This window comes from Scyliorhinus torazame, chromosome 8 (genome assembly GCF_047496885.1).
Source record: "Scyliorhinus torazame isolate Kashiwa2021f chromosome 8, sScyTor2.1, whole genome shotgun sequence".
Taxonomy (NCBI): Eukaryota; Metazoa; Chordata; class Chondrichthyes; order Carcharhiniformes; family Scyliorhinidae; genus Scyliorhinus; species Scyliorhinus torazame.
In genome coordinates, this window is record NC_092714.1 from 31,283,708 (window position 1) to 31,303,246 (window position 19,539).

Here is a 19,539-nt window from a genome sequence, read left to right on the forward strand (position 1 = left end):
GGTCATGCTGCAATTGTATGAGGTGTTGATGAGGCCACATCTGGAGTATTGTGTTCAGTTTTGGTCTCCTTACCTGAGAAAGGACATATTGGCACTGGAGAGAGTGCAGAGGAGATTCACTAGGTTGATCCCAGAGTTGAGGGGATTAGATTATGACGAGAGGTTGAGTAGACTGGGACTGTACTGGAGTTTAGAAGGATGCGGGGGGATCTTATTGAAACATATAAAATTATGAAGGGAATAGATAGGAAAGATGCGGGCAGGTTGTTTCCACTGGTCGGGAAAGCAGAACTAGGGGGCATAGCCTCAAAATAAGGGGATGTAGATTTAGGACCGAGTTTAGGAGGAACTTCTTCACCCAAAGGGTTGTGAATCTCTGGAATTCCTTGCCCAGTGAAGCAGTTGAGGCTCCTTCTTTAAACGTTTTTAAGAAAAAGATAGATACCTTTCTAAAGAATAAAGGGTTTCGGGGATATGGTGTACGGGCCGGAGAGTGGAGCCGAGTCCACAAAGATCAGCCATGATCTCATTGAATGGCGGAGCAGGCTAGAGGGGCCAGATGGCCTACTCCTGTTCCTAGTTCTTAAGTTATGTTATGATTGCCAGTTATGTTCTTGAAATTATAAATGATAACCAAATGGCAGTACCTGTAAGTAATTCACTTTAAAGAATGCAGATCTTCTGGACATAGACACATACATAAAATTTTAAATCCCATTTCCTAAATTCATGTAAATTACATTCTCCAGGCCAGAACTGCATCTCTCTCTATCCATAATGCTAGATATCCATTGTGATATTTCCCTTTTAACGTCACACAGAACTTGTTCCATATTATCAACAGTCTCAGATGTGCAACTTGCTTCGTTTTAAGACTTTTTAAACTTTAATCTCACAATTCTTTTTCATTGCCCATGTATAACTTTATTTACACACTCTTGGTTCTTCCTCTTCCTCCCCCCGCCCCCGCCCCCCCCCCCCCCCCCCAACCGAGGCTGCCAGATTTGTATTTTGCACCAACTTCAACTGTTCCCAATCATTTGGTATAAAATTCCTGCCACAATATGGCATAATTGACATTTGCCTCACAGTTAACAAAAGAATATCCATACTACTCCCAGTGATTGAACTATTGTTTAATTTTTTTTAATGTACAGTCTGAAGATGCAGTTGCTACAAATATGCTTTCAATTATAATGGAACCATTTAATACTGGCATGCCTGACAGTATATGCCTGTTGTTAGATCATTCCACTTAACCACTTGAAACATTAAGGTATCTCTTTTTTTATTGTTAAAGTCCAGGGTTTAGAGAACCCCAAAGTGTATCGAGTTCACCTGACCCTTAACTTTGAATGTATTGAGGTTATGGAGAGTACACAGGCCTGCCTTTCAGGTGTTACTCAACAGAGTTACAGTACTTTTAAATTAAAACAATGTTTATTTATGAAACCAGTTAACACTTTATAAACCCACAGTAAACATCTTAACAACTATCAACACCAATAAATCCCCAAAGTATACAGCACTCTATAGATAATCCTTGATAAATTCCCAAACAACATCCAGAAGACAAAAGACCCTTTTAATACCGCGATCAGGTTTACATTCTCAAATGAGAGCAGTTATCCCTTTGAAATCACCCAAATGAACACTCTTTAGCTTGTAGAGAGATACATGCACATCTGCTGGCTTTCACTGCAGCTCTTCTCTCTGAAAACGAAACTAAAAACTCACTCTGTAGCAGCCTGCTCAAAAACGAAAGCAAAGCAGACAGACAGCCCAGCTCCACCCACATTCTGACAACACACATTTCTTAAAGGTACTCTCACATGACATTATGCACAAGTACTCTTTTGAACATTATCTTTTTAATTCATCTTCTACTGTCCCCACCAAAAGCAGTTTTATTTTTCCTCAAGTTACTTTACATTAAAATAGACCATTAAGGTGCAGATTTGACAGGATGCACCATAAGCTGGTATAACACACTATTTTGTCTAAAATTCTCCAGAGAGGTGAGTTTCTTAATATTGTGTGCAGATTTTCTGACCACAGCTCCATTAACTCTTCCTATCGACAACCTGACCTTGCCGCACAACTAAGGCTGATCCATTGAACTGCAGAGGCTACAATATTAAATTACAATGGCCTTAATTTTAATTGTGATCAGTTTAAAGAAAGATCCACTGTACAAATAACATACCTGGAGGCTCTGCTACTTGACCTGGAGGCTTCAGAACTATGCAGGCGTTTCTTGTATCTTTGTTTGTGTTGACTCCTTTTATTGTAATTTAGAGCTGTTTTATAATCGGAAACAATTGTTCGAATTTGGTCCTCAAAAAATGCAGACAACCTCAGAGTCATGCTGTATATCTATTTTTTTTAGAAAAATGATGGCTGTTAAGAGTATTCTAATATCATAATGTAGCAACATTGTAATGGAATAACTATTACAGATCACTACATAATCAATTCATAATTATCAAATGGTTTGTTTCCAATTTTCCCAGATTACTAACAATCAAATTTCATAATTAAGGGCCTAACCCAAGTAGCTATTCTTAATCGGAGTGTTTACATGGAGCATTGGGAGGATATTTGGAAATGTGGAAGAGGGAGTCTGAAAAGAGTAGGATGGACATCACAGTGGAATCCAGTGCCCAGACAACCACAATTTTGTAGGCCATAACTTAATGAACCATCAGCTAGAATCTTGGGAGGAGCAGGACAAGGGAGTGGTGGTGGTTGGGGGGGGGGGGGCATGTGGGGAGAGAGAAAAAAAAGATCATGTGGGGTAGAGAGCGAGGGGGGAAATGATCAGGGAGGGGAGACGGAGAGAAAGAATAAATGGCGGCTGAAGAAGGGAGAGAGGTGTGCGAGAGAGAGGCATGTGTGTATGTGTGTGAGAGAGAGAGAGAGAGAGAGAGAGAGAGAGAGAGAGGCACGTGCAAGAGAGAGGCGTGTGTGTGTGAGAGAGCGAGAGAGAGAGAGAGAAGCGCGAGAGAGATAAGTGCACACAGTAGCTCATCTCCAAAGGCTTATGTCAGGAGCATGTTGGAAACTTCCTGGCTGGGTGCTGTTTTGTTGGTTGCACAAGGTGCATAGCAGCAACTCACCAAAGTTACTTTGGCAGCGCATACACCCCGGTGACATTTATCAAGGAGTACAAAAGTAGCATTGCCATGGCATTACTGGGGCAAAACCTTGGATCTGTGTTATGGAATAACATGGATGATGGATTTTCAGCCATTTTACAAGTCCCAATTTTTATTTCCACCGACTTCAAAAGCACATCCAAGTTAACATGTGTCCGAAAAAGAATGAACATTTTACCACATAATTTATTATTAGTCGCGAAGTGTCTGATTCAGATTACCTTCGATTTTTTATTTGGGGAATAAGCTTTAGCATTGCTGAAGATTAATCGCACATCTTTGCAAAGTTCGATAGGACTTTCATAATTTTCCATTTCTATTGCTTCTTTTATAGTTGCCAAGTCCATCGGAGTGTGTATAATATTCCTGTAATCCTAGATATGACCACAAATAATCAAAAACAAGCACTGAAAATGAAATGCCTAAAAATTTACTTTGCTCAAAACCTAATACTCACTCTCTCCATGAGTAGAATAAAGTTCCATGATATTTCCATAACCCAATTGAAATCTTTCATGCCCATTTTTTCTTTCAAATAGATTATGAACTCGGTTTATTGTAGCTTTACATAAACATTGGAACCTTACATTGTATGCCAGTTATTCAATAACTTCAATTTCTTGCCCGGCAACCTGGTTTTGTAGAATTTTATGAAAAATGTTTATTGGATCACGAGTCTATTTACCTGCTCTGGATTCTAGACATCTGATGCAAACGATCAGAAGGGTAGGAAGTGGACGTCGGAAAACATTGGAATTCTAAACCACGCCCCACCCTAAAGTCAGAGAAGTCTCATCCGTATCTTTACAAAATTCTATGACTTTCCCAGGTTTTCCATGACCAACGGGAACACTGATGAAAACTTCATCTAACAATTCTATTTTTTATTATTATAAATTTAGAGTATGGAATTATTTTCTTCAAATTATGGGGAAATTTAGTGTGGCCAATCCACCTTACCTGCAAATCTTTGGATTGTGGGGGTGAAACCCACGCAGACACAGGGAGAATGTGCAAACTCCACACGGACAGTGACCCGGGGCCGAGATCATACCCAGGTCCTCAGCGTCGTAGGCAACAGTGCTAACCACTGCACCACCTTACTTAACAAATCTAATTCTTCAAGAAATTTACATATTAAAAACAAGCTTATTTTACAGATGTGTTTCAGATTTTTATATATTGTGGGACTTCCTGTGATGGCGATGTGCCAAGCGGACGCACACGCGGTCCCGATGGGGCTCTCAGTTTTCGGCTCTTTCCGTCTGATGTACAAGCTTTTGTTTTAAAGAATAGAATCATTTAGTATAGGGCCTCCTTCTTACTATGTCCAGTACAAGCAGCTCCAAACAGAAGTTGGGCAAGGGAACATCGACGGAGTCTGGCGCACTTAGAGCCCCAGCAGTGGAAAACAATGCAGTGGCAGCTTCTGCTGAGGCTGGGGCTCCTCAATGGACAACCAAGAAATCGTTAGCTTTCTGTTGGATGAATATAGGAAGCAGCAACAGGCGATGACCAAGGATCAAAGAAGACAATGGAGGGGTCTTTGTCCCAATCCAGGCGACAATTGAGAAGTTGGACCAGCGGATGGAGGTACATGGAGACGATTCAACGCTCTCCAACCATAATGATCTGATGGCCTCATTGGAGGCAGAGCGGAGGGCGCTTAAGGTCAAGAACCGCTCCAGACTGCAAAACTTAAGGATCGACGAGCTGCTGGAGAGCTCAAAATCCATGGACTATACGTCCAAGATGTTCAGAAAGTTGGTGGGGGGAAAAGGGTCATTACGACTCCTCCAGAGTTGGAATTTGCCTATAGATCACTTCGGCCAAGTCCAGATTGGGGGACCCATCTCAGGTCGTCATAGACTGGTTCCATCTTTACCTGGACAAGGAGTGGGTCCAGAGGTGAGCGAAAGACCATCAGGATTGTAGATGGGAGCGTCATGCCAACAGGACATATCAAGATCTTCGGACAGAGCTGGTGAGAAGACGTGCGGCATTTAATGAGGCCAAAGCTGCGCTGTTCAAGAACAACGTGAGGTATGGTGTGGTGTACCCGACTAGTCTTCGGGTAATCTTCAAGGCCAGAGACTATTATTTTGACGCATCAGAAGATGTGAACAAATTCGTCAGGAACCACACCGAGAGATGAACTAAAGTAATTGAGGACTATGGAGTTTGTTGTTTGCGTGTAGCTAGGTTCATCTGTTCTTGTATTTGATAGAGGATTTTTGTAATGTGGGGGAGGATTTAGAATGTTGCTTGGGCTTGTCGGTAGGTGTTTGTAAGGGGCAGAGTTGGGGATAATATTTTGTGCTGTTGAGCATTGTTTTTTGGGGAGGGGGACTGGGTATTGTTTCCTTTTCCTCTAGGGTTCTGTATTAAAGTTTGGTTTGAAGAGGGGGTTGTTCATTAATTTATTGTTGTGTTGACTTTGATCTTTGCCCTGTGTGGGGGTCACCCTGCTAGTGGTATAGCAAATTCACGGGAGCAGAGAAGGGTGGGGGGGGGGGAATGTCTGCAGCTTGTTACCATGTGGATTCTTTTTTTATTTTTTATAATTGTACGGTGAGGAGGAGACCAACGACGATTCCTTCATGGGGGGTGTTGCTGCCACCTTGAGTGGACCTGGAGCTGCCGCAGATTGAGGCATTGCGGGAATGCCTCACGTGATGGATGTGGCTGATCCTATGTTAGGATAACCTGGAGTGTGAGGGGAGAACCCGGGTGTTTGGCCACTTGAGAAGTTTGAAGTATGATTTATTTATTAAATTTTTTTTATTTTTAACAGATGACCCATTTAAGAATTAAGGATCAAGCAAGGTTGCGGAAGGGATGGGTGGGGCATGTATACCACCCTTGTTTGGATTGTAGGTTGTGGGGGTTCACGGTGTTAATTAACAGGGCACGGAGGGTTGTGGCGTTAATTAATAAGAGGATGGTTTTCTTGGCGGACAATATACTAGCGGACCCAGGAGGGAGGTGTGTAATAGGCATGTGCGCTAGTGGTGCTGGTCAACGTGTATACACTAATTTGGGATGACACAGCTTTTATTAACAAAGTGTTAATTAACAACTAGATTCTCATTAGCTAATCATGGGGGCAGACTTTAAATGTGTTTTCGATCCGAGCCTGTATACGTCGAGTTACAAGTCCCGGAGTCCATCATTAGTGGCGAAAGTACTCGATTGCAGCGACTCCAGAATTACTAGCAAACAGAAAGTTGCAAATGGAGTTTGCGTTGTTGACAATAGGGAAAGCGGTGTCCCAGCTGCATCACTCGAGGGATACTTTCTGTGAATATGGGGAGAAGGACAACCATCTGTTGGTTCACCAGTTGAGGCGGCAGGCAGTTTCCTGGGAAATAATACAGGTCAGGGACTCTGTTGGCGGGATTCTTTCTGCCCCAGGGAAGGTGAATGAGGTGTTTGACGCTTTCTATCGTGGGTTTTGTGAATCACAGCTTAAGTTGGGGGCTCAATGAGACAATATTTGGACTGATTGACCTTCCCAGAGGTGGAGCAGGTGAAAAGGCAAGTTAGAGGCGCTGGAAGAGATCATGTGTTGTATTAGACTAATGCAGATGGGTACGGCGCTGGGACTTGATGGGTTCCCCACTGAATTCTATAAACCGTTTACTGGACAGCTGGTCCCGCTTTTGCTAGATATGTTCAATGACTATATATCTCGAAGGGCGTGGCCACCCATGCTGACGTAGGCATCAATTTCCTTGATCCTGAAGATGGACAAGGATTTTTTTCTGTCACTCCCTCCCCCGCCTGCTCAGGCGTAAACCTTGCTGGGGTGCCTGGTCTTCTTGGGCAGCAGCACGGCCTGGATGTTGGGCAGGATACTGCCCTGGGCAATGGTTATCCCACCCAGCAGCTTGTTGAGCTCCTCGTCATAGAGGATGGTGAGCTGCAGGTGGCGGGGGATGATGCGGGTCTTCTTGTTGTCCCGGGCCGCGTTCCGGCCAGCTCGAGGATCTCGGCGGTCAGGTATTCCAGCACGGTGGCCAGATAGACCAGCGCGCCGGCACCCACCCCTCAGCGTAGTGGCCCGAGCGCAGCAGCCGGTGGATGCAGCCTACGGGGAACTGCAGGCCGGTCCGGAAGGAGCGGGTCTTGGCTCGCCCTTTGCCTCCGTTTTTATGTCGACCCGACATCATTCAGGGTTCAAACAAGTCATATCTGCCTGTCCCGTTATTAAATGGTGAGGTAAGAACCCTGTTTACCGGAGATGATTTCAGAGGAGCAGACTGGATTTGTGAAGGGCTGGCAGTTGTCAGCCAATATCAAGAGGTGTTAAATGTGTTCTTGCCCTCCTCCGAGAGCAAACCAGAGGTGATCATTTCGATGGATGTGGAGAAGGCATTTGACAGGGTTGAGTGGAGATATCTCTGAAATTTTGGCACGCTTTGGTTTTATAACTAAATTTGTGCCATGGATTAAGCTTTTATACAGGGCCCCCTCCGCATGTGTACATACTAATGCCCTGAGTTTGGGTTATTTCTAATGGGCTGGAGTACAAGACAGGGGTACCTGTTGTCTCCATTGCTGTGCACATTAGCAATCGAGCCACTGGCCATTGCATTGTGGTCGTCTACCGGGTGAAGGAGCACAGAATACAGAGGGAGAGCATTGGGTGTTCTTATATGCGGATGATCTGTTACTACATATTACGGACTCTCTCTCCAATGTTGGGAAGACAATGAAGCTGCTGAGGAGGTTTGGCTCCTTTTCAGGGTATAAGTTGAATCTAAGAGTGAAGTTTTTCAGGTGTCCCCACGGGAAGAACCTGCAGACTCCACACAGACAGTGATCCAAGTCGGGAACCGAGCCCAGGTCCCTGGCTGGCACTGTGAAGCAACCGTGCTCACCACTGTTCTACCATGCTGCCCATTGTGTAAGGGGTCTAATCTTGAGGGCTCTGGTTAGAGTGTCACTTCCTTTCTCCCCGGCAAGATTCTCTTCTAATCCGGTGGTGATAGCAACCTTGTGGATTTGGGTCAATTTAGACAGCATTAGAAGTTGGGTTCCATGTTTCTTTTGGCTACGATTTGTAGGAAGTGTAGGTTTGTGCAGCTTGGTTTAGACTCATCTTTTAAGGCATGGGAGAAGGGTAGGCTGCAGAGATTTAGAGATGATTTTGGGGAGTAGGTTTGCCAGCCTAGATGAGCGGCAGGAGAATATAGAACAGTACAACACAGTACAGGCCCTTCGGCCCACGATGTTGTGCCGACCATTTATTCTAATCTAGGATCATCCTAACCTACATCCCTTCAATTTACTGCTGTCCGTGTGCCTGTCCAAGAGTTGCTTAAATGACCATAATGACTGACTCCACCACCTCTGCTGGCAGTGCATTCCACGCACCCACCACTATGTGTAAAGAACCTACCTCTGGCATCTCCCCTATACCTTCCTCCAATCACCTTAAAATTATGTCCCCTTGTGACAGCCATTTCCACCCCGGGGAAAAGTCTCTGGCTATCCACACTTCTCATCACCTCGTACACCTCGATCACGTCACCTCTCTTCCTTCTTTGCTCCAGTGAGAAAAGCACTAGCTCCCTCAACCTTTCTTCATAAGACATGCCCTCCAATCCAGGCAGCATCCTGGTAAATCTCCTCTGCACCCTCTCCAAAGCATCCACATCCTTCCTATGAGGCGACCAGAACTGGACACAATATTCAGGGTTTTATAAAGCTGCAGCAAAATCTTGCAGCTCCGAAAATCAATACCCGCTTTTTTTTTAAAAAAAAGAAAATATTTTGTTGAGGCATTTATAGTTGTAACATTCTAAACAGAGACATCCAACACAGAAAAAGCCCCAAATAGCACACCCAACTCCCCCCATCCCTAAACCCTAACTATCCAGACATGAGATTCCCTGTCCTTATTCGTCACTTCCATGCCTCCTCTTTATCTCTCCCCCCACCCCCCGCTGATGGTCAATTTTCCTTGAAGAAGTCGATGAACAGCTGCCACCTCCAAGTGAACCCCTGTAGTGAACCCCTTAAGGCGAACTTAATTTTCTCTAGCCTAAGAAACCCTGCCATGTCACTGACCCAAACCCCCGACTTTGGGGGCTCGGAGTCCCTCCATCCCAGCAAAATCTGTCTGCGGGCCACCAGGGAGGCAAAGGCCAACACGTTGGCCCCTCTTTTCCCCCCCCGGGCTCCCGGATCTTCCGACACTCCAACTACTGCCATCTCTGGACTCGAGTCACCCTCCCTTCCAGGATCTCCGACATGACATCTGAGAATCCCTGCCAGAATCCCCTCATCCTCGGACACAACCAAAACATATGTATGTGGTTCGCAGGACTTCCCCACACTGCCCACACCTGTCCCCCAGCTCCTCAAAAAACCTACTCATCCGGGCCACAGTCACATTAGCTCTGTGGACCACCTTGAAATGGATCAGGCTAAGCCTGGCACACAATGAGGATGTGTTGACTCTCCTCAGGGCCTTCTCCCATAACCCGACTTCCAACTCCCCTCCCAGCTCTTCCTCCCACTTCCTCTTCACCTCTCCAATTGGAACCCCTTCGCACTCCATCAGTTCCTTGTATAGCTTCAAGACCCTCCCCTCCCCAACCCCTGTTTTAGACAACACCTTATCCTGTAGTCCCCTTAGTGGGAGGCGAGGGAAGCTCAGGACATGCCTACGAACGAAATCCCGCACTTGCAGGTACCGGAACCCGTTCACACCCAGCAACTCAAGCTCGGGAAACTCTCCTCAATGAAGAGATCCCCAAATCTCTCAATCCCTGCCTGCTGCCACCTCCTGAAGCCCCCAACCAGCCCCTCCGGAGCGAACCGGTAATTGTCACAGATCGGTGACCACACTAATGCCTCCTCCAGTCTCATGTGCTGCCTCCATTGCCCCCACACTCTCCGGGATGCCACTACCACTGGGCTTGTGGAGTACCGTGCCGGCGAGAACGGCAGAGGTGCCGTTAATAAAGCCTTCAGACTCGTGCCATTGCAAGATGACGCCTCCACTCGCACCCACACCGACCCCTCCCCCGCTACACATTTCCTAACCATCGATATATTAGCCGCCCAGTAGTAATTAATAGAGTTCGGAAGGGCCAAGCCTCCCTCCCCCCGCCCCCGTTCAGGAAGGACCTTCTTCACCCTCGAGGATCTCCCGGTCCATATAAAACCCGAGATCGCCACATTCATCTTCGTAGTTTCAAGTACTGTCACTCAGCGTCTTCTTTCGGCCAGCCAATTCTGTATCCAGACAGCCAAATTTCCCTGTATCCCATGCCCCCTAACTTTCTGAATGAGCCTACCATGGGGTATCTTATCAAATGCCTTACTGAAATCTATATACACCACATCCACTGTCAGACCTTCATCAATGTGTCTCGTCACATCCTCGAAGAATTTATCGAGGCTTGTGAGGCATGACCTGCCCCTCACAAAGCCATGCTCACTATCTTTAATCAAACTATGTTTTTCTAAATAATCATAAATCCGATCTCTTGGGATCCTATCCAGTATTTTGCTCACCACAGACGTAAGACTGATGGGTCTGTAATTCCCAGGGATTTCCCTATTCCCTTTCTTGAACAGAGGAACACCATTCGCCTCCATCCAATCTTCCGGTACTACTCCAGTGGAGTAAAGATCATCGGCAACGGCGCAGCAATCTCCTCCCTCGCTTCCCGTAGTAACCTTGGGTATATCCCGTCTGGCCCAGGGGACTCATCTATCCTGATGCTTTTTCACAATTTCCAGCACATCCTCCTCCTTAATATCAACCTGTTCAAGCCTATTAACCTGGTTCACGCTGTTCTCACGAGCAACAAGGTCCCTCTCTCTAGTGAATACTTAAGCAAAATATTCATTTAGGGCCTCCCCCTACATCCTTAGACTCTAGGCACAAGTTCCCTCCACTATCCCTGATCTCACTTTGATCATCCACTTATTTCTCACATTGATCACCCTCTTATTTCTCACAAGTGTAGAACACCTTGGGGTTTTCCCTAATCCTTTCCCTAATGCCAGGGCTTTTTCATGCCCCCTTCTAGTTCTCCTAAGTCCATTTTTGAGTTCTTTCCTGGCTACTTTGTAACCCTCGAGAGCAGTGCCAGATTCTTGGTTCCTCAACCTTATATAAGCTTCCTTCTTCCTCTTGACTAGAAGCTCCACTTCTCTTGTCCAAGGCTCCTTCCCCTTACCATTACTTCCTTGTCTCAGTGGGACAAAACTTTCCAGCACTCCTAGCTAGTGCTCCTTAAACAACCCCCACATTACTGTTGTGCATTTCCAAGAACATCTGTTCCCAATTTATGCTCCTCAGCTCCCGTCTAATAGCAGTATAATTTCCCCACCCCCAATTAAATACCTTCCCATACTATCTGTCCCTACCCCTCTCCATGATTATGGTAAAGGTCAAGGAGTTGTGGTCACTATCACTGAAATGCTCTCCCACTGAGACATGTGACATCCAGCCTGGTTCGTTGCCAAGCACCAAATCCAATATGGCCTCCCTCCAGTCGGCCTATCTACGTATTGAGACAGGAATCCTTCCTGGACACACCGGACAAACTCTGCTCCATCCAAGCCATTTGCACGAAGGAGGTTCCAGCCAATATGAGGGAAGTTGAAGTCACCCATGACAAGAACTTTGTTACTTCTGCACCTTTCCAAGATCTGCCGCCCAATCTGTTCCTTCATCTCTCTGCTGCTATTGGGGGATCTATAGAAAACTCCCAATAAAGTGACTGATCCGTTCTTGTTTCTGCCTTCCACCCATACTGACTCAGTAGACAACCCCCCCTTGACTACCTCCTTTTCTGCAGCTGTGATGCACTCCCTAATTAACAGTGCAACTCCCCACTTCCGGGTGCGGCTATGCAGAGCTAGGTCGCATATTCGGCAGCTCCTGCTTGGAACGGACTTTTGGGCTCTTTTACAGGGCCCCCACGGCATTTGTTTGACATTTCCCGGTGTGGGAAGAAGGCGGCAATATTCCCCCGACAGTGTCCCCCAGGAAGGGTATGTCTCTTGGTTGCCAGACACACGCAGAAACAGTGAAAGATTTGGCTGCAACTACAGGATAAACAGGGCCTCTTCCAGCATGCAGGCGGGGGAAGGGCAAGCTTAAAGCTGCAAGCTGACCTGAGGGCCTGTATCAAAGGTGAATTCTAGCAGCAGAGGGAACAACTGTGAAAAGACCTCATCAAGGCCACTGAAGGGACTTCCGGTTGCGGTGATGCCTAGCTAGCCGCACGCTTCGGCGGCTCCAGCTCCGACGGACCTTCGGGCTCTTTTAAGAGCCTCAACGGGGAATTTTTCGACGACGCAACCCGGTGTGGGGCGTGTGAGAAGGGAGTCCCCCCCAAACGAAGGAGGAAAAAACCGGCGGCGGCGGCTGCAGCGCGAGGAATCGTCGACCAAAGGGTCAGAAAGAGAGAAGTACAAGATGGCGGCGGAGAAAGCGCAGGCGACATGGGGGCCTGAGCATGAAATTGTGAGACGGTGCGTGGAGCTGCTGAAGAGGGAGGTGCTGACCCCGTTGCTACAGGCAATTGAGGGGCTCAAGGAGACATTAAAGACCCAGGAGACAGAGCTCCGTGTGGTGGAGCAGAAGGTGACAGATATTGAGGACGAGATCCTGGGCCTGGCGGTTAAGACACAGACGCACGAGGCACTTCATAAAAAGTGTACTGAAAGGATCGAAGCCCTAGAAAATGGAGCGCGAAGGAAGAACCTTCGGATACTGGGTCTCCCTGAGGGTGTGGAAGGAGTGGACTGTGGAGCGTACGCAAGTACGATGCTGAGCTCACTGATGGGTGCTGAGGCCCCTACGGGCCCCTTGGAGGTGGAGTGGGCAAATCGGATTCCGGCGAGAAGACCAAAAGCGGGAGAACCACCCAGGGCGATAATCGTGCGATTTTACCGCCTTAAGGATAGAGAAGAGGTCCTGAGATGGGCTAAAAAGGTGCGGAGTAGCAGATGGGAGAATGCAGTGGTACGGGTATACCAGGATTGGAGTGCGGAGGTGGCGAGAAGGAGGGCGAGCTTCAACCGAGCCAAAGAGGTGTTGCATAAAAGGAAGGTGAAGTTCGGGATGCTGCAGCCGGCAAGACTATGGGTCACGTATCAGGAGAGACACCATTATTTCGAGACGGCGGAGGAAGCATGGACCTTCATCAAAGAAGAGAAATTGGATCGGAACTGAGGGACTGATGCTGCAGGAAATGTTATTGATAATGTTACAGTGGAAGTTAATTGAGAAGTAAACAGGGAAGGGGGGAGACATTGGGGAAATGTGGGCGCCGGTGAGGGGGGAAAGACGGGACATAGTTGGAGAATGGGGAAGGGGAGGGGGAGGGGAAAGGGAGCTGCGCCATAAGAGGCGGGTCAGGTAAAGGGATGTTCCCGCACCAGAAAGAATAAGGCGGGAAGACAGGCGCAAGGCGGATGGGAGTTCCCCACATGGGGAGGTCGAGGAGTGAGCAGGAGTAGCCGGGGTCAGTTGAAGTCAGCTGACTTACGGAAGTAATATGGGGGGAGCAATCAAGCTAGAAAGAGATCTAGCGGGGAGGGGAGGAGGGAGGGAGAAGGGGGGGGGGGGACAACTGGGTTGCTGCTGCGGAAATCCAAAAGGAAATGGCTAAAGAGTGGGTGGGCGGGGATGGTGTGCGACGCTGGGGGAGCGAGCGGGAGCGCGGAGGCGGGATATGGGACTGGCCTAGAGAAGGTAATGGCTAGTCGACACGGGAGGGGGGCAGGTAGCCCCCTAGTGAGGCTGATCACGTGGAACGTGAGAGGCCTGAACGGACCGATAAAAAGGGCCCGAGTGCTCGCGCATTTGAAAGGACTAAGGGCAGACGTGGTTATGCTCCAAGAGACGCACCTAAAGGTGGCGGACCAAGTTAGGCTAAGGAAAGGATGGGTGGGACAGGTGTTCCACTCAGGACTGGACGCAAAGAATAGAGGGGTGGCCATTTTGGTGGGGAAACAGGTCGCATTTGAAGCAAAGAACATTGTAGCAGATAGCGGAGGTAGATATGTAATGGTGAGTGGCAGGCTGGAGGGAATGGAGGTCGTGTTGGTTAACGTGTATGCCCCAAACTGGGACGATGCGGGATTTATGAGACGGATGCTGGGGCGTATACCGGACCTGGAGGTAGGAAACTTGATTTTAGGAGGGGACTTTAATACGGTGCTGGACCCGGGGCTAGATAGATCCAGCTCAAGGACCGGAAGAAGGCCGGCAGCGGCCAAGGTACTTAAGGGGTTTATGGACCAAATGGGGGGAGTGGATCCATGGCGATTTCTTAGACCTAGGGCTAGGGAGTATTCCTTCTTCTCCCATGTCCATAAAGTGTACTCCCGGATAGATTTTTTTGTTTTGGGAAGGTCGTTGATCTCTAGGGTGGAAGAAGCTGAGTACTCAGCCATAGCGGTTTCGGATCATGCCCCACATTGGGTGGACCTGGAATTAGGAGAGGAAAGGGAGCAGAGAACACTCTGGCGATTAGATGTGGGACTGATGGCGGATGAGGGAGTGTGTGCAAGAGTGCGGGGGTGTATTGAGAGATACCTGGAGGTCAATGACGATGGCGAGGTCCCTGTGGGAGTGGTATGGGAAGCACTAAAAGCGGTGGTCAGAGGAGAGCTGATCTCCATTGGGGCCCACAAAAGGAAAACAGAGGCCAAGGAAAGGGAAAGATTACTGGGGGAGATTTTAAGGGTGGATAGGGAATTTGCAGAGACCCCGGAGGAGGAATTGTACAGGGAGAGGAGACGACTCCAGACGGAATTTGACCTTCTGACCACCAGAAAGGCGGAGGTACTGTGGAGGAAGGCACAGGGGAGGAGGTATGAATATGGGGAAAAGGCGAGTCGCCTGTTGGCTCATCAATTGCGAAAGAGGGCAGCAGCGAGGGAAATAGGAGGAATTAGAGACGAAAGGGGAGACACGGTGCGAAGGGCAGGAAAGATAAATGAGGTGTTCAAGACCTTCTATGAGGAACTGTATAGGTCTCAACCCCCAGAGGGAGAGGAGGGGATGCGGCAGTTCCTGGACCAATTGAGGTTCCCGAAAGTGGAGGAGCGGGGGGTGGTAGGCCTGGGGGCACCGATTGGGGTGGACGAGGTTATTAAGGGACTGGGAAGCATGCAAGCAGGGAAGGCCCCAGGACCAGACGGGTTCCCGGTGGAGTATTACAGAAAATATGTGGACTTGTTGGCCCCGTTGATGGTGAGGACGTTCAATGAGGCCAGGAAAGGGGGGACTCTACCCCCGACGATGTCGGAGGCGACGATATCGTTAATTTTGAAGAGGGATAAAGATCCGTTGCAGTGCGGGTCCTATAGACCCATTTCATTGTTGAACGTGGACGCCAAATTGTTGGCAAAGGTACTGGCATCGAGGATAGAGGACTGTGTCCCGGGGGTGGTGCACGAAGATCAGACAGGGTTCGTAAAAGGGAGACAACTGAATGTTAACGTGCGACGACTATTAGGGGTGATAATGATGCCCCCAGTGGAGGGGGAGGCAGAGATAGTGGCGGCAATGGACGCAGAGAAGGCATTTGATAGGGTGGAGTGGGAGTATTTATGGGAAGTGTTAAGGAGGTTTGGGTTTGGGAACGGGTTTATTAGCTGGGTTAGACTTCTTTATGGGGCTCCAACGGCAAGCGTAGTTACAGGTCGACATAGATCGGAGTATTTCCGACTATATAGGGGAACAAGACAGGGATGCCCGCTGTCTCCATTGTTGTTCGCGTTGGCAATTGAACCTCTGGCCATGGCGTTGAGAGACTCCAGGAAATGGAGAGGGGTGATTAGAGGGGGAGAAGAACACCGAGTCTCGTTATATGCGGATGACCTATTGTTATACGTGTCGGACCCAGCGGGGGGAATGATAGAGGTTATGCGAATTTTGAGGGGGTTCGGGGATTTCTCGGGGTATAGGCTAAACATGGGAAAGAGTGAATTATTTGTGATACATCCAGGGGACCAGAGTAGAGAGATAGAAGGCTTGCCTCTAAGGAAAGTGGAAAGAAACTTCCGATACCTGGGGATTCAGATCGCTAGGAGCTGGGGAACCTTGCACAGACTTAATCTGACACGGTTGGTAGAACAAATGGAGGAGGACTTCAAGAGGTGGGACATGCAGCCTCTATCGCTGGCGGGCAGGGTGCAAGCAATTAAGATGATGGTCCTCCCGAGGTTCTTATTTGTATTTCAATGTCTCCCTATACTAATCACTAAGACCTTTTTTAATAAAATAGACAGGAGCATCACGAGCTTCGTGTGGGCAGGGAAAGTTCCGAGAGTAAGGAGGGGGTTCCTTCAGCGTAGTAGGGACAGAGGAGGATTGGCACTACCGAACTTGGGCGATTACTATTGGGCCGCCAATGTGGCAATGATACGTAAATGGATGATGGAGGGTGAGGGAGCGGCGTGGGAAAGACTGGAGAGAAAGTCCTGTAAAGGGACGAGTTTAGAGGCGCTGGTGACGGCGCCGCTACCGATCTCACCTAAAAAGTTTACCACAAACCCGGTGGTGGCGGCAACATTGAATATCTGGGGACAGTGGAGGCGACAGAGAGGGGTGCGGGGAGCCCTGGTGGGGTCCCCAATCAGGAACAACCATAGGTTCGCCCCAGGAAGAATGGATGGAGGATTTCAGAGCTGGTTCCAGTTGGGAATTAGGAGGGTGGGAGATTTATTTATAGATGGGACTTTTGCGAGCTTGGGAGCATTGGAGGAAAAGTATAAGTTGCCCCGGGGAAATTTCTTGAGATATATGCAGGTGAGGGCATTTACTAGACAACAGGTGAGGGAATTTCCATTGCTCCCGACACAGGGGATACAGGACAGGGTGCTTTCAGGGGTGTGGGTCGGAGAGGGCAAGGTGTCAGAGATTTACCGAGAGATGAGGGAAGAGGGGGAGGAGTCGGTGGGCGAACTAAAAGGAAAGTGGGAAGAAGAACTAGGGGAGGAGATAGAGGAGGGTATGTGGGCTGATGCCCTAAGCAGGGTAAATTCCTCTTCCTCATGCGCCAGGCTTAGCCTGATTCAATTTAAGGTGCTACATAGAGCACACATAACGGGAGCAAGATTGAGCAGGTTCTTTGGAGTGGAGGACAAATGTGGGAGGTGTGGCGGGAGCCCGGCAAACCACGCACATATGTTTTGGGCATGCCCGGCACTGGAAGGGTATTGGAAGGGAGTGACGGGAGTGATTTCGCGGGTGGTGAAGGCCCGGGTCAAACCAGGCTGGGGGTTAGCTCTATTTGGAGTTGCGGAAGAGCCGGGAGTGCAGGAGGCGAAAGAGGCCGACGTTGTGGCCTTTGCGTCCCTAGTAGCCCGGCGCAGGATCCTACTCATGTGGAAGGAGGCGAAACCCCCCGGACTGGAGGCCTGGGTAAATGATATGGCGGGGTTCATTAAACTGGAGCAGATAAAGTTTGCCCTGAGAGGATCGGCTCAAGGGTTCACCAGGCGGTGGCAGCCATTTCTCGACTACCTAGGGGAACGTTAGAGGGAAGACAGATGACCAGCAGCAGCAACCCAGGGGGAGGGGGGGAGGGGGGGAGGGGGGGTTTAGTTTAGGTCAAAGATAAAGGGGTTTTGTTACTTGTGTATTGTTTAAAATTTCTGTATTGTTATTGTTGCGTTTGCTTTGTAAGAGGGGAAAAATTGTTGTTTGGGAAAAAATTTTCAATAAAACATTTATAAAAAAATAAAAAAAAAATAAAATAAAAAAAAAAAACAGTGCAACTCCCCCTCCTCTTTTACCTCACTTCCTATTCTTCTTAAAACATTTAAACCCCAAAACATCTAACAACCATTCCTGCCCCTGTGAAATCCATGTCTCCTTAATGACCACAACATCATAGCTCCAAGTACTGATCCAGTTTCAGCTGTATTTAGGTACTTGCAGGTGAGAGTTTTTGCACAAGGAACTCTCTTCATTTCCTCTGGTGCTGTCACCCTTGCTTATGGACAGAGTATTGGCAATGGGTGAACTAGTGGATGGCAAGATATGGGAGGTTTATGGGCAGTTGATGGTGATAAAGGAGGCTTCACTAGAGAAGGTAAAGAGGAAGCTGGAGGAAGATTTGGGCTTTGTCCTGGAAGGGAAGGGGAGAATGTGGAATGAGGCTCTGCATAGGATCAACTTCACATCCTCGTGTGCGAGGTTAAGTCTGATCCAGTTTAAGGTGACTCGGGCGCCTATATGTGAGTTCTTCCCAAGGGTGGAGGACAGGTGTGAGTGGTCTTCCCGGGGACCGGCGAATCACGTGCACCCATTTTGGTCCCGCCCTGAGCTCGTCAGCTTCTGGGACTCCTTTTCTGATACGTTATCAGGGATTTTGGGCGTTCAGTTGGAGCCATGTCCGTTGATGGCCAACTTTAGAGTGTCGAACTCACTGGAGCTGCTGACGAGGATGGAGTGGGATGTCTTAGCCTTCGCCTCGCCAATAGCCCGGAGGAGAGTTCTGTTTGGTTGGAGGTCCCGCCCAAGTCCTCAGATTGGTTGGGGGATTTGATGGAATTTCTACAACTGGAGAATATTACATATACCCGGAGGGGATCACTGAGATGGCAGTCGTTGATCTTTTTTAGGGAGCTGGTTACCGTCAGACGTAAGGGGGAGGAGAACGGGTTTGTTGTCTTAGTTGGATTAAGGTTTTGCAAAGGTTTAATTTCTTTACTGGGGGCGGGGGGGTAGGGAGGTCAGGATGGGTGTGGTTTAAGGATAGGATGGGGTTGCATTGTTGGTGGGTTTTGTTTGTTGTAATCAAAATTTTGCTCGAATAAAATATATATTTTTAAAAGTTTATATATTGTGCAATAACATGTCTGGCTGATCAGCAGAAGAAATCTTACCATATCCAGTAGCCATGTGTAGCAAAATAATTCAAAATTATAACACTTGCAAAACTTGATGCTTAAAATATATTTTTCTCAAACACCTTTTAAAAACAAATTTCACTGTAAATTACATTTATGTTCAGTTTAGAAATATTTTAAAATGTGAATTTCAAGCAAAAAAAAAAAAAAAGTTATTTTCAAAGACAAAATACATTTTTACTGCTTCTAAAGAACCTTTCAGTGGGGAACACTAACCTATCTTTTCTGTTATGAATGCTAACAGAACTTGGGCTTGTTGCGCAATGTCGCGCGTCCAGATCAGAAGGTTGCGTGTTCAAATCACGTCAGGCTCACGGAGATTTCCTGCAGCTGGTTCCATGATTGCTAACAGAATAACTTTGCATTCCCTTCTCTTTAAATCAGTTTTCTAGTTTTTCCATACATTTAATTTTTGTTTTCCTCATTAGGAAACGTGAGAAATACTACATATATAGCTGACTAATCATTATCTTCAGCT

At 47.8% G+C, this 19,539-nt stretch overlaps 1 protein-coding gene and 1 pseudogene across 1 annotated transcript in view; both read right to left on the reverse strand.

The window, feature by feature from the left end:
• LOC140427719 (bromodomain and WD repeat-containing protein 3-like) overlaps nt 1–19,539 on the reverse strand; it is a 236,332-nt gene that overhangs the window by 17,803 nt on the left and 198,990 nt on the right. The window contains exons 36-37 of the mRNA XM_072513258.1: nt 3,380–3,532; nt 2,207–2,376 (exon numbers count right to left, since the gene is read on the reverse strand). Coding sequence (XP_072369359.1) covers nt 2,207–2,376; nt 3,380–3,532 — 323 coding nt within the window. The remainder of the gene's footprint in view (nt 1–2,206; nt 2,377–3,379; nt 3,533–19,539) is intronic.
• On the reverse strand, nt 6,022–7,560 carry LOC140427718 (histone H2A-like; annotated as a pseudogene).